At 51.8% G+C, this 14309-nt stretch overlaps 1 protein-coding gene across 1 annotated transcript; it reads right to left on the reverse strand.

Moving 5' to 3' along the window:
• Positions 1 to 890: 890 nt before the first annotated feature.
• Dnal4 (dynein, axonemal, light chain 4) lies at positions 891 to 13750 on the reverse strand. Its single transcript, NM_001009666.2, has 4 exons — positions 13639 to 13750; positions 4419 to 4627; positions 3095 to 3178; positions 891 to 2005 (listed from the first exon to the last, which is right to left on the reverse strand). The coding sequence occupies exons 2-4, from the start codon at positions 4485 to 4487 to the stop codon at positions 1841 to 1843; spliced, it is 318 nt and encodes a 105-aa protein (NP_001009666.1). The 5' UTR covers positions 4488 to 4627; positions 13639 to 13750; the 3' UTR covers positions 891 to 1840.
• Between the last annotated feature and the right edge of the window lie 559 nt (positions 13751 to 14309).

The raw sequence follows: 14309 nt of genomic DNA on the forward strand, positions 1-14309 counted from the left end.
AAAAAAGCAAACAATATCCTTTTCTAACTTCACCCTTAAACTATTAATTATGTTTTCACAGACTGTTAAGGAAGAGAAAGAGAGTACCCTGCTGTAGTGCCCCATTACCTACCTGCCTGGCAGTGGCCACACGACCATACTGCCTGGGAGCAGGAGGGGCCACTGCAGTGACAGCACTGACCATGGTGGCGTGGGCTTGCTGCCTGCGGCTCTGTGATACTATGTGGGTTGAGCGCATTAGCCTCACCTGCCCAGGTGAGCCAGCGTGAGCTGGCAGGAGTGTCACAGTAGTGGCCCAGTGCAAATCACTGGGGTGCCGACTGTGCGAATGCTCCAGCAACCTCTGGGGGCAAGCATCGCACTCACTCTAGACAAAGCTGCTGAGGCCTATAATGGAAGAGGGACCAGACATGAGGACCTCAGGCCCATAATCCCAGCCACCACTCCACCTTGGCTGCCAGCTAAGACGCAACTGCCAGCACCCACGTGTGGCAGATTAAAGGAAGAACAGATGCGAGGCAGGCGTTGATCAGTCGCGCTATTCCAGGCTGGCGCCCCTCACCGCCTCCTGAAGCACCCCACCTGGTCGCCCCTTCCAGTCCCATGCACAGGCCTGTCCATCTCTCTAGTGGCAACCCCAATAGGGCCAAGGAGCTGCCTCCCACCCAGTTCAAGAGGCCCAATTCCTGCTGCTCACATCTGCTCAGATGGCTGCGGTGACACTTGTCCAGGCCTGTGCCCTGTGCATACTCACACACACGAGCACACTCACCCCTCCCAGGGCACTGGCCTGCATAGCATCACTGTCCAGTTGATCTGATAACTGGGCACCCAGGTGGAGGAGGGCAGAACGGAGCCCTTGTTCCAGGAAAGTTCTATACACCATAGACTAAGTTTAGTTTTTGGTTATTTTAATTGTAAAAACCAAGATGTTTATATAAATAAGACCGCTGTGTAAAATATGATTCACCCTTCTACTAAAACCCTTCTTCCCGCACTCAAAAAGAATCTAGAAAAGCCAGCAAGGTAAGAAGTACAAATTGCATGCGGTCCCTGATGAAGTCCCTGGCAGGCCAGGTTTCCCTGCTAACGGGGCCTCACGGTGAGATCACTCCTGGCCCAGGGGTCTCACCGGAGCTCGGCAACACTTTTGAGAAGTCGCTCTACACCAAGGCCCTAGCTCTCAGCCATGCAGCTGATCTGGTGGAGGTGGTGTGAAAAGTTCATGTGGCCCGGGCTGGGAGAAGGGGACAGGAAGACTGGGTGATCCTCGTGCCAAAGCCAGGGCTGTGAACTGCTGGTCCGGTAAGATGTGGTGGACTGTTCGGCCCCAGGTCAGGCTGGGGGAGGGGAAAGGGAACTCCTTCCGCAATGACAAGGAGAGACTTGCCCTGTGTCTCACGAGAGAGGAGCTTCGTTTTCAGCTCACTCCACATGGCCTCTAACAACGAGGGCAGGAGACACTTCCCAGCAGTCCTGGGGCAGGACTTCGGGGCTGCTGGGATGGAAGGTGGGTCAGTCCTTTCCAAGGAGAGTCCCATTCCTCGCCCCTCACCTGCCACATTCCACCCTTCATGCACACTCAGAGAGAGAGAGAGAGGGAGGGAGAGAGAGGGAGAGAGAGAGAGAGAGGGAGAGGCCTGTCCACGGCCCAGAGCTCAGAGGGAGACGGCAGGGAGCCTGGGAGTGGAGAGGACACCAAGTTCACACTCTGGGTGTGGCTCAGGAAACTGGTACACAAGGACAAAAGAAAAGACTCAACTCTCCTCACAAGAGCCAGGCTCCGCCTAGGGGAGCCCCCCAGCCCAGAGGACAGGCAGGAGAACTGCAGGGATGGGGGTCAGGAGCACTTCCACACACACACGGCCAGGGTTCCCCCGAAGTACAGGTACAGGAGGTTCTTCACCTCGTGGGTGATCTCAAACCCAAAACCCTCGCCGATCACCACGTGCCAGGAGGAGCCGAACTTCTTGTCCATTGTCTCCTTGATCATCTTTGCAGCACTCTGGAAGGGAGAGGGTGCCCATCAGGGGTAGTGACAGGCACAAGCCTGCTCCTACACCAGGAAGTGTAGCCCTGAGCTCTAGGCAGAAACAGCTGCTGCCCCAGCCTGACAGCAGTCTGCCTGCAAGATCACCACAGAAGTTTCTACACAGCTCCCTCCTGCAGGGAACAGCAACTGGACACCTGGCAGTCGGGAAGGAACTGGTGAAGGCTGGAAGAGATGGTAGCTTGAGGAAGGCTGGGCTGAGGGCTGGCTCTGTCACTCTGGGTTCCAGACCAGCACCAATGCCCTCTGCCATGAACCAGAGAAAAGGGGCCCAAGGCTGTTGTGGAGTCCAGAGGAAATGAGAGAGTGGGGTACTCATTGTAAGGCACAACATGGCCCTGCAGGATGCCTTGAGAGCAGCTTGTTCCCAGCAAATATGGCAGGCTCAGAAAGACCCCAGTCCACAATGGCACTCCATTTCCTGTGCAGGCTCTTTCCAAAAGCTTCCTTCAGCATGAAGAGGTTTGGACACTGAGATTGTGTCCCCATCACCTCAATAGCTCAGGAAAGAGGCACCATCACCCCTAGTCTACAGACTCTGGGCTCTGGGTTCAGAGCTGAGGAATGGTTTGTCTTGAGAACACAGCCAAGGAGGCCTGCAGATGGGATGTGGCCACACCTCCACCCTCTTTCTCACCACAGCCTCATGAATGGCACTTCTGTGCTCACCTGTGGCCACAGTCCCAGGACCTAAAGAATACCTTTCTGAATGGATGGATGAATTCATGGATGAATGCCTGGCAGGCCTCTGCTCACGGCTGGGATAGAGCCCAAGAAGAAGCCCTAGCCAATAGCCCACTTGAAGAATTTGGGGCAGAGGTGGTATGGAGACCCTGCTGGCTTCCCTCCCTCAAGGGCTGGGTGTGGCCCTTGGTACCCTGGCTAGAACCGCCCTCTTCTCTCATTGGCCTTCTGGAATAGGGACCACCTCCAAACAAGGCTCTAGCTTTGTCCCAGCAGGACTGTGGAGCTGGTTACAAGGAGACACCCTGTCACACACAGGTCACCAGAGGCACAAGGGGCGGCCTGCACTGACGCCAATACCTCATTGTTGTTGGAGTATTTCTCACAGGCTGTGACACAAAGCTCCATGGTCTCCACTCGCATCTCCTCTGGCATGTCCGAGTGCTAGAGACAGGGCAGGGTGACAAACAGAGAGAGGCTTAGCCGCGACCTGGCCTTCCTGGCCAGCCTCTCAGTTTTAAGCTTAAGGCATGGACACTAGGTGGCTTCCCTGGCCCAGCCTTGGGCACTGATTCACTCCTGACTGGGCCTGCAGCTGGGGCATGATGGCACTGAGCTGCAGGCTCCAGAGCCTGTGCCTGTCTGCCAGGGACCTGTGTGGGAGGGAGCCCCACCAGAGGAAGTGGGCGCTCTTTCAGAGCCAGGAGGGAGGACCTGGCCATTTCTGGGCCCGCTGCCCTCTGCTCCTTGGCTCTTGTTTCTCAGGCAGTTTGCCAGGTTCCTCTTCCTCCCACATGGAGGCCTGCGTCTGTTGTCACCCTCTCCTTCTCCAGCCAAGTCTTTCCTCCACACAGCTGTACCTTGGGGGTGGGGGAGTCACTCTCCTTGGGCTCTGGTCTTCTGTGTCCCACCGCCCAGGTGAACCTCACGCAGTTGTCATTTAAAATCTCTGGCCAATTTCCTTGACTTTCTTCCCCTGACATCCAGATCCCACCCTCAGTGAGCTCCTAGGCCAGGGCCAGCCTCGTAGCTCCACCACAGGGCTTGGCTGCTGCACCTCTGTCACTGGACTTTGGCATTCTTAGCACTTTCCTCTGAATCCACTGTCCTAAGAACAGCGAGTGATTTTCTATGACATGACACCCTACATCCATCCCCTCACTGCTCCTTGGACCTCAGGACAGAAGCTACATTCCTCAGCATGTTTCTCAAGTGGCTACCTGCCAGGCCTGCACAGGCTGACCCCACATCACTCTGACCCTCACACCTGCCACTCCTCAGGAGCTCAAGTCAGCAGTATTGGTGATGACAAACTTGCCCCACTCAGCCTCCTATGCTGGTAGCTTCTTTGAGAGACAGATGCTTCCTCAGGTCCTTGCAAGACCTGCCACCTAACTTGATAAGGATCACTGCTCTGACTTCTTCCAGGCATTGGCCTCTGTGCCAGCACTTACTGCCTGTCATCATCTGCCTTGTTGGCCACATCTCCACACTACCTGGACTCTCTCAGCATATAGCAGGTAGCCTGAATGTAACCGGTGATTGAATGAATGGATGAGAGAATGAATCACTGTGGCTGATAATGTTTGGGGTGGAGCCAGCAGAGCCTGTTCTCCTCACTGCAAGCCCCACCTACCTGCAGGCATCAGGGCCTGGTGGCCACTCCCTCCCTCCTCAGGCTTACCCTGACCAGGGGGAAGGTCTGCAGGCGCTTATAGTCAGCCTCCTCTTTCTTCCCTTCAGCCTCTCCCATGATCCTCCCAGTGTGCCCTCAGGAGGAGAGTAGGGCTTTCACGAGGTGCTGAGCCCAGCAATCACAGCGCCCAACACAGGGCTCGGGAAACAGGCTGTGCCAACTTGGCGGGAGCAGAAAATGTCTTTCCCCAAGGGGTGCTGCAGAAAACAGGAAAAGCAGGAGGGAAGAGTTGGCTTCAAAACCACACATCACAAATTAGAAATGTCTCAGTGACAATCTGACACCTCCCCATCTCAACGCCTCTGCCTCCTTTCCCAAATGGCCAGCATGTCTGCAGACGGAGGGTGAGTCAACCTGAGATGCTGCAAGAACACACTGTCATTGTCAAGACAGATACTGTGTGCCAGGCCCAGGATGGAGCTGAGAGCTATCAATTAGCAAGGACAATTTCTGAGTGCCAGTGGTGGCCTGTCTGGTTTGAAGGAAGTCAAATGCATGGGTGACCACTGACAACTGGGGCCTGTCACCAAGTGAGGGGTCCCTTCTGCAGGACCCTGCTCTGTAGAACATGAATAGTGCTGTGTGGTGGCTTTCTTGGCACACTGGGTGCCTTGATGGTCCTTGCCCACTCTCCCCAGAGCTATTAGGTCCTATCTAGTCCAGCTGGCCCAGGAGTAGAAGGCCCAGGCGCTGGTACCAGTTCAGCCAATGACCAGCAGCACAGCCCTGGGCAAAGGAGTTCTCATCAGTGACTGTGGCCACACCCATGACAGGGAACTCAAATGAGACAGGGCGTGTGAAGCAGGTGCCTGGGTGTCAGTCAGTGGCTGTCCCCTCCCTCTGGCTTCCAGAGGACTCAATAATAGTTTTAGACCTTCCCTCACCTCCCACTGGAGACAGGGTTTCTAGACTCTTTCTAGACTTAAGCCCTTCCCCACCAGACCTGGGCATCTATTGGCAGGCAGGGCTTTACACAGTCGGATGGACTGTGGTGTGAATGAGCTCCAGCCCTGCAGGAGCCCGGGTGCTTCTTCATCCTAGACTGCAACCAAAGGGCTTCCTCTCGGGCGTACTGACGTGCATGTGTGCACCGTGACGAGGACCCACCCTTAGCAGCTCACAAGGACACGAGGCCACATGTCACAGCAGCATTTCTGAAGTCTAGATCTCAATTAGATGTCACCTGCAAGGCCACTAAACTCCAAGATGCCCAACATAGCAACCAAGAGGGATATATACAAATTTTGAGACAGTGGTTGTCCAGGCTGGCTTGGAACTTTTGGATTCAAATGACCCTCCTCATTCAGTCTGCAGATAGCTGGGAATACAGACACAGGGCCCTGTGCCGGCCCAGAGTGGGTGATATGGATTAACTGTCCTGTGCCAGCCTGGTCCAGGCACGTGGTCTTTGTGTAGCACCCGATGCTGATGGCTGCAGAAGCTAGAGCCTGGGAGTGGAGGCAGGAGAACAGCCACCTCTGCCTGAGGTCACTCAGCTCAGGAGGAGCTACAGCTTGCCCTGGAGCAGCTCCCTCACTTCATGCACACACATGGGTCCTTGCTGCTCACTTGACCTCGAGTGTGGCTCTGATGACCTGGCAGAAATTTAAATGTTCCGCCTCCTTCCCAGTGCCTGTGGTTCTAGTGGCTGTGATTTGGCCTGGCTGAGCACTATGATTCTGGGTACTCTCCCCAGGCTAAGCTATACTCTCAATTCACACCTTTCTGATGCTGCTACCACTGTTGGTCCCCCACACCCCCAATCCCCTACACCCCCTGTTGTAAGATACCCTTGAGCAAGGCTCAAAGCTTGGCATGGATTCCACCATTCCACGACACTGGTGTTTTCTGACTTCCCAGGGGACAGATGGCTCCCCTTGTCTTCCAATTCTGGGCATTTGTACAACTTGGGTTTTTAGCAGGTTTTGTTTGTCTCTTCATATGAGCTGGCTGTTTACCAAGCACAGTCTCACTGCACTTTTCGGTCAGGTTGCTTGTTCCACAAAACCCACTAGGCCCCTCCTCTCCACTCGCTCACCAGCATCAAAGCCTGTCTCCCATCTTCCACTCCCAGCTTTAGCAACGCCACTTCGCTGGCTCCCAAGCCACCCTCATATGGCACTGTGGCAGGGGTGCCAGGGCTCTCCACTGTTTACCTCTGAAAATCCCAAGTGGGAACGACTTAAAGTGTGGAAGCAGCTGCTCCAGCATCTTCCTGCCACTTCTGTGTTTCAACTCAAGTTGATTCATCCTCAGAGCTAAGAAAGGCTGCCAGGTAGGGCACAGGGGGTGGGGGACGACACAGAACCCATGGTGTACACCACCTTAAAGACCATCATGCCTATAGCCTCAGAAAGAATCTATGGCAGCTCACAGGACTTCAGGGGTGCTACCAGAGTCCATTCTTCAGCAGAGTCCCCAGGATCTAGGGAACAACAGCATGGAGTGGAGGGTGCCAAGTCAGAACATCTAGGGCCAGCAGGGATAGCAAAGCACGTGAATGGCCCCACATTGCATCCCTAATGCTGCAAAATAGATATATAAGTCAACAAGCCAATGGAGCACTGAGGTCTAGAAGAGAATGGAGTTCCATCTACTTCCTTGGCTTTGGAACCCAGAACAGGGGCTGCAGCCAGGCCTAGTTTCCTCTTGGAGATGGCTTTCTCCTCCTTGGCATGTTGACACAGCCTCCTGGGATGGTGCAAAGCACCCACTGCTCTGTAGTTCTGGCTGCTCTGCCCTCTAAGGCTATCCTTCCTCCAGCCAGGACTCAGCCAACATTATTCAACAAATATGCTATGGACCACGACGCACGAACACAGAAGCTTTTCCTAATCACTGCATATACTCCTGGCAATCCAAATGGGTAAGACTTGCAGAGGAAGAGGGATTGTTAGAGATGACGTGCTTCCACACAGAAAGGGAAGAGAGATTCTTATGACCCTGTATCATTCTGGTGCAGCTCCAGTTCTTCAGCCACGATTAGCACACCCTGCTGAACGGATGCTACCCAAAATAGCACAACTGGGGTTTTAATAACCTTATCAATCTCCCGTGTGAATGAGTGCATGCCTGAGAGAGGCTGCTTCAGATCAGACCACACTTTTTAATAATGTAAGTGTGCCACAGCCAGGGTACCAAAAGTTCAACTGCACGCCATCTGGCCCACTGTGGCACTTGGCCTCCCTGCAGGACTCCTTTAGTGCTCTACATAACCTCACCCAGGACGTACACACAGGGCCGCCCTACAGCCTTGTCAGAACCAGTGCACCTGTCTGGAAGCTCCTTGTTCTTTGTGACACTGACCTTAAATCACCATTTGTTACTCTGCTTCTGAGTATTTGAGGAGAATCTTTAAGAGGACATGGTCTCTGGAAAGTAAAGCCAAAAGTATCTGCCAATTGTGTGTGCATATGCTAACACCTAATGCTTTGGGACATTCTTGGCCTTTAGGCTTATAACCCACTACTTAACCAAGACACTACAGGACCCTTTTACAGTGTGTCCGGGAGTTTTGGAAACAGTGTTTCCAAAAACAAGTTCTGCATGTAGGTCTGAACTCACATCTGTTCTGATTCTGTGGATGAGGGGACTGAGCAGGCTCTACCTCACAGAAAGGATCAGCAGCTGTCACTGGGGTGACAGGAAGGGGACCTTTGCCATCTTTCTTCCCAGGAGCCAATCATACACCTAAGCATTAGGCCCAGCATACTGTTACTTCCCATTCCCACTGTGTGTCAGCCTCTGCTTTAGCACTGGAGGAAACGCGTCGGGAGGACACCAGTGGAGCCTGGCTGGACCAGTGAAGGCAATGCACAGCTACATTCCACTTCACCCTCACATTTGCTGCTCCATTTCGACACCACAAGAGCTGTCTAGTGAACTGGCTTCCCACTCTAAGGGAGGGGAAGAATAAGGCATCGGTGCTCATGGAGCTTTGGTAGCTGGCCCAGAGTGCACGGCCAACATTTGTAGGTGGGATCTGAGTACAGAACCAGCCTCCCGACTTCACCTTCAGTGAAATAATTCCGATACTGGGATCTTCCAGGCCAGTTGCCCATCTGTGCCTGCCTCCCACCTCCACCCATAGGGGCTGGGTTCTGTAACACCACAGTCAGCAGAGCAATGAATGAGAGGCAAGAAGGAAGTTTGGTTCAGTATGACTAAGTAGCTGGTGCTGGTTCAAACTTCTGGAACCTGACCTAGAGTAGTTTATTTTAGGCACATTTAACAGCACAGTTTGGTGAAAATTTTCTTGGTGGTAATTAACTCAATCCCACATGCACAATAAAGCTTAAGGCATGACTGTATCAACTCTTTACAAGGTACATGTGACATTTTCCATAAAGATGGTTGTAGACTGACAAACTTGAGTAGGGTCTTGGGAAGGTCCGATGTGATCTCAGCCACACAGAGAGGACAACAGTCCCCAGACTGTTAGTCATGTCTGCTTCCAGCCCTCCGGGTAGGATGCCAGGTTACTCATTCCTTCCTTAAAGGTTCCCTTGTGACCTCGTGACCTCCGTGGCTCCCACATCCCCCTTTTCAATTTTTTAAGGAGAAAATTGTGGTTGTAATAGAGGCTGGGGTTGAATGCTTTGCGTGCATGGCTAGTCTATCAAAGGCAAGCTTAAGTGGGTTAATTATAAGACTAACAATGGAGGACCAGGGAAAGGGGAGAGCCGCCTCAACCATGATGGCCATTCCAAGGTCACTCAAGAGATGTTGCTTATCTCTTTACACAGGACATTAACGTAACCCCTGATAGTATAAGGAAAATCTGGCACATTAAAGCAATACATGCTCTAAGTAAATCCTGGTAACCAAGATTATGCTTGAAAAACAGCTAAGGTACAGTAGTAGCTCTTTGTAAAACTGTGGTTTCTCCAGGTCTCCCAAACGCCCATACTGGGGACATACACCGGGCACCTTGGTCATCACAACACCGCCTTTTCTGACGTGTCCACCCTCTGACTCTACAAACAATTGAGAACAAAGCTGACAAGGGGAGGAAAGGGTCCAGGGACACCAAGAGTGAGGCCAGGTGAGAATCAGATCCCCAAAGGCCTGGGTTACCCAGGTCAGGCCAGTGTGAAGGAGAAGCAAAGCCAAGGCTGCCAGGCTGCCATTCTCCAATCTGACCGTAAGAGCATCGGATTTCTATGATCTAGCTGGGTGTGCTGGCACAGGCCTGTTATCTCAACACTCAGAGACCAGCCTGGCCCATATTGTGGGTTTCAGACAAAACAAGCCAACAGACAAAGACCCTATCTTCCCCCAGCTCTTCCCTGTTCAGTTTTTCCAAGACAGGCTTTCTCTGAGTAATTGTGACTATTCTGGTACTTGCTTTATAGACCAGGCTGCCCTCCAACTCACCGAGATCCACCTGCCTCTGCCTCCAGAGTGCTGGGATTATTAACACCTGGCATGAGACCATGACTTTAAAAAAAAAAAAAAAAAAAAAAAAAAACTTTTCTTAGGGCTGGAGAGATGGCTCAGTGGTTAAGAGCACTGACTGCTCTTCCTAGAGGTCCTGAGTTCAAATCCCAGGGACCACATGGTGGCTCACAACCATCTGTAATGGGATCTGATGCTTTCTTCTGGTGTGCCTGAAGACAGCTACAGTATACTTATATACAATAAATAAATCTTAAAAAAACTTTTCTTAAAAAAAAAAAAGAAGGAAGAATGGAAGGAGGGCAGGCAGGCAGGCAAGAGAGAGGTTGACAGTAAGGAGGGGGTGACCAGTCCTTAAAAAAGTTACCTTTCCACGTATACAAAAGCTGTCTCATTTGCATTTAAAAGGTCTTTACTTTTTCTCAATCCCACTGAGGCCCAGTGAAAACTCTGATACGCTTTGATCAGGGAGGGAGGAGAAAGAGAAAGGAAAGGGAGGAGAGGTGGGATTAGAGAGACATCTGTTGACTCTTCTCAGCTATGCGACTCAACACTTTCTTTGTCCAACATGTCGTGCTAAACGACAGTGACTCACACCGCACACCCCCACGGACATACCCAAATTTGGATGCGTTCCCAAACATTTCCGTAGGAGACAAGTGTAATAAAAAGTCAGTCATGCCAGCTGTGGACTGCACGAGCAGTTGCTTACGGCACGGGTTACGCAGGCTCCTGCCCCACTTCTTTCACACTCAGTAGAGCAGATGTGAACGCAAGGAATTAAAGGTGACATTATCACGGGACCGAACTGCACGCAGCACTGATTTATTTCCTAGGTAACCGATGACAATTGCTAATCAGCAGTCGCATCTTATAAGTGATCACAATCTCACCATGTGTCCTGAGGCCAGACAAGACCCCGCAGCCCAGGGATGTAGTCTCGTTTACTGTCCCAGGAGTATTCCAGTGGCAGGCACACGGCAGAAGTCCAAAAGATATCCAAAATGTGATTAAAGTATATTTCCACTGCCTCCTGGGAGGGGACAGGGCCATTCAAAGCCATCCAATAACACTTCCTAAACACTGCGTACGGCTGGGATGGCTCAGCTTGGTTTGCCTCACATCCATGAGGATTTGGGTTCGGGTCCCCAGCATCCACGCAAACAGCTGTGTGTGGAGGTGGAAAGACGGCTCCACAGGTAAAAGTGCTTGCCGTGTAAATCGGAACCTGAGTTCAACCCAGAACCCATGTGAAAGGAGAGACCCAGCTCCAAAGAGTTCTCACTTGACCTCCACATGCATACTGGGGGAGCATGTGCATGCTCGTACACCCTTTCTCTCACACATGAGTGCACATGACCAGAGGTGTTTGGGTGCTATGCTATGTGCCTGCAATCCTAGTGCTGGGGACACAGGGACAGGAGAATCCTGGGGCTTGTTGGTCAGCCAGTATAGTCAATTAGTGAGTTACAGGTTTGAAGAGAGACCTTGTCTTTAAAAAAAAAAAAAAAAAAAAAGCCTAAGGTGGAGAGTGATTGAGAGAAATACCAGTCATCTATCTTTGATCTCCATATGCATGTACAAACACATGCACAGATACTCCTACACATGGAACATGTATGTATACATACGCACACACAATTTTTAAGAACATGTATTTACTTAATACTGATTTTCAGCCAGAGTCCAGGAGAGGGATTCTACACACAGGCTCTCAAAATTCCCCACCTCCTAAAAACCTGAGACATAGGCACTATCCTCTCTGTGTTACTACGGACGAGCACACGGCCTGAGCGGAGCAAAATGGCTTTCCATCCAGCAGAGACATGGACGGCCAGAGCCCAATCCCAAGTGTGCATGACTTCAAGACCATGCTTTTGACTGCTCTGCCATAACTAAGCAAGAGGCAGCCCTGCCGTCATAGTTTCCATCGTATATGAAAACTGACCCAGGAGTGTGGTCCGTGGCAGAAAGGCATGAAGGGAATCCAGTCATGTGGGCATGGGAGGAGAAAGAGAAAGTTCAAGGCTCCCCTGGATTGGGAGACAGAACACAATTGAGAAGGGAGAAAAAAGGCTGGGGCTGGGTTGTGGAAGTGTGGAGGGCAGGCTCTAAAACCTAAGCATAGAAGTGTGGATTTCATTTTCGCTCTCACATAACATAGGATGGCCTTGAACTCACTGAGCACCTGAGGATGACCCTGAACTCCTGATACTGCTGCTATGACCAAGCACTTGGGTTGTAAGCATGCACTACCTCACCTGGTGTCTTGGAGCTTTTCAGGGTGGCTGGTGGCACAGTGGTTGGGGAGTTGGATTGACAGGGATGGCAGCAAGGAAGCTACAGCAGTAACTCAGATAACAGGCCTTAGAGACCAAAATGGTCTCAGGAATGGGAAAGGTATGAAACCCCAGGGAGACAGAATCAAGGTAACTCGATAACTTCTCTGCGGAAGGGTCCTACTAGAGCATGGAGGAAACCAGTTAGAACAGATCGGTAGGTAGAGGCAGGCCAGCTTGATGCTAACAGCTGGCAAAATGCAAATGGAGACATTTGGTCAGCAGTAAAAGGCGGGGCGGAGTCATGGATGGTTGGAAGAGGGAAGTGATGAATCTAACCCTCACAGCCCCTTATCAACATCTTCCAGTTTTCTCACTCCCACACCCCAAGCAGAGCCAGAGAGCAGGCCTGAGGTTCATCTGCACACAACAGATATTAAGTGGACAGCACAGGAAAGCACTGGCTGCTCCCAGGAGGGAAAGCGTGAGGTACTAAGACATAAAAAGAAAAAATTAGGGGGATGGAGGAAATGAGTCAGTTTATAAAGTGTTTGCTACAAAAGATGAAGACTGAGTTTTCTTCCCAACACCCATGCAAAAGGCTGGGTGTGGTGACCCCAGCACTGGAAAGGCAGCTGGAAGGATTGATCCTTGGAACTCATTGACCATATAGCCCAGTGGTGAGCTCCCGGCATCAATGAGAGACCCTGTCTCAAACAATAAGGTGGAGAGTGAGTGACTAGGGCACCAAATGTTGACTTCCTGGCCTCCACATGAAACTGCACACACAGGAACACACAAACTCACAGGGAAAAAAAGCAAGTTAGCAAGTACCAAATCTACACTGGACCCGGCCCTTTGTACTTCAATTGCCAAAGGAGATGAGCTTCAGACTGTTGGCTTTATAGATGCACTGACTGGTGCCCAGAGATCTCAGGTAATTCTTACAAATGGGAATCCAAGTTAGGTTTGCCAAGTTCTTTGCATTACATAAAAGGTTAAAAGGGGAACACATCCTAAGGGGCGCTGACAGTTGAGTCCAAGAACATCATCCTAGGACCTCAGAGTTCAAAAAACCTTCGCGACCATTCAACCCAATTTCGACTTTATAGATGGGATGACTGAGCCCCCCATGTCAGGCAATAGTCAGCCTAGAATCCCAGAGTGTCGCCAAATCTCCAAAACAAGCGGTCTGGGATGAGGCAATTTAGACCACCGGCCAGTAGCAAGGTGGTGCGAGGACAAAGTGCTGCGGGAGTCAGAACAGGGAGGATGCTAGGGCATGGAGTTAAACAGGACTCAAGATGAGTGAGAAGGAGCGGCCTGCAGAGTGGTGGTGGTGCGCAATGTCACTGCCGAGCTCCGAGGTCCCCTACGCGGGACAAGGGGAGGTCCTGGGCCGGGAACCGCGGGGTTGGGGACCTAGGTGGAGCCTCGAGTTGGGCCAGGCCTTGTCCGCCCCACGCGTCCTCCCGCCTTCCCTCAGGGCCAGCCCTCCCCGCCGCGTTGCCCGCCGCACTCCGCGGCCTCACCTGCTCCCGCGGGGGCCGGGGCCGAGGCTGCTGCCAGAGCACCCCCGCCAGGGTTGTCAAGGACCGAGCAAGAGTGTCTTAGCAACCATCACGGAAGTCCCGTCCTATCACCGGACATTGACAGCAATTTCACTTATTATTGGTGTAGAAAAATGCCAATTAATTCCGAAGGGGCCTAGAAGGCCGTCGCTTACGCGAGGGGCATGGCTCAAAGAACGAGGAGGTGGGGCTTCGCTCATAGTCGTCTTAAGCCTGCCGGAGCAGCTGCCTACTGGCAGAAGTAGTTATTGGAAAGGAACAAATTTTGTAAAGCTGTATTGCCCTGGGAGTTTTCGACATCGAAAATGACAAATGCATTTTGTTGGTGTCGTGACGCTGATCTGCTATTTTACAAGGACCTCAAGATCGTGATAACAACCAGAATTTATGTAGTGTTTTAGTGCTTCACAGTGACTGTCTCATTGATTCACAACACAGTACTTACAGGTAACAGCATCCGTGATCCCATCCGAACCTATGTATAGAACTAGAGAGACTGAAGGAAACAATCAAGGAATAACCTCGGAGAAAGAACCCAGATCTTTCTCTTGTGCAAACCCTCCGGAGTGGCCTTGCTGCTTCTGATTCTTGGAAAGAAATGATGAAAGAATGTTAGAGCAGCTTTCTGAGGG

Source organism: Rattus norvegicus, chromosome 7 (genome assembly GCF_021556685.1).
Source record: "Rattus norvegicus strain SHRSP/BbbUtx chromosome 7, alternate assembly SHRSP_T2T, whole genome shotgun sequence".
Lineage (NCBI taxonomy): Eukaryota > Metazoa > Chordata > Mammalia > Rodentia > Muridae > Rattus > Rattus norvegicus.

Bases quoted from the DNA above. Each gene is read 5' to 3' on its own strand.
- Dnal4 (NM_001009666.2), bottom strand. From the start codon at position 4,487: ATGGGAGAGGCTGAAGGGAAGAAAGAGGAGGCTGACTATAAGCGCCTG. The intron at 3,179-4,418 runs GTAAGCCTGAGG...CCCTGTCTCTAG, and splicing joins AGACCTTCCCCCTGGTCAGG to CACTCGGACATGCCAGAGGA. The intron at 2,006-3,094 runs GTATTGGCGTCA...TCTCCCTTCCAG, and splicing joins AATACTCCAACAACAATGAG to AGTGCTGCAAAGATGATCAA.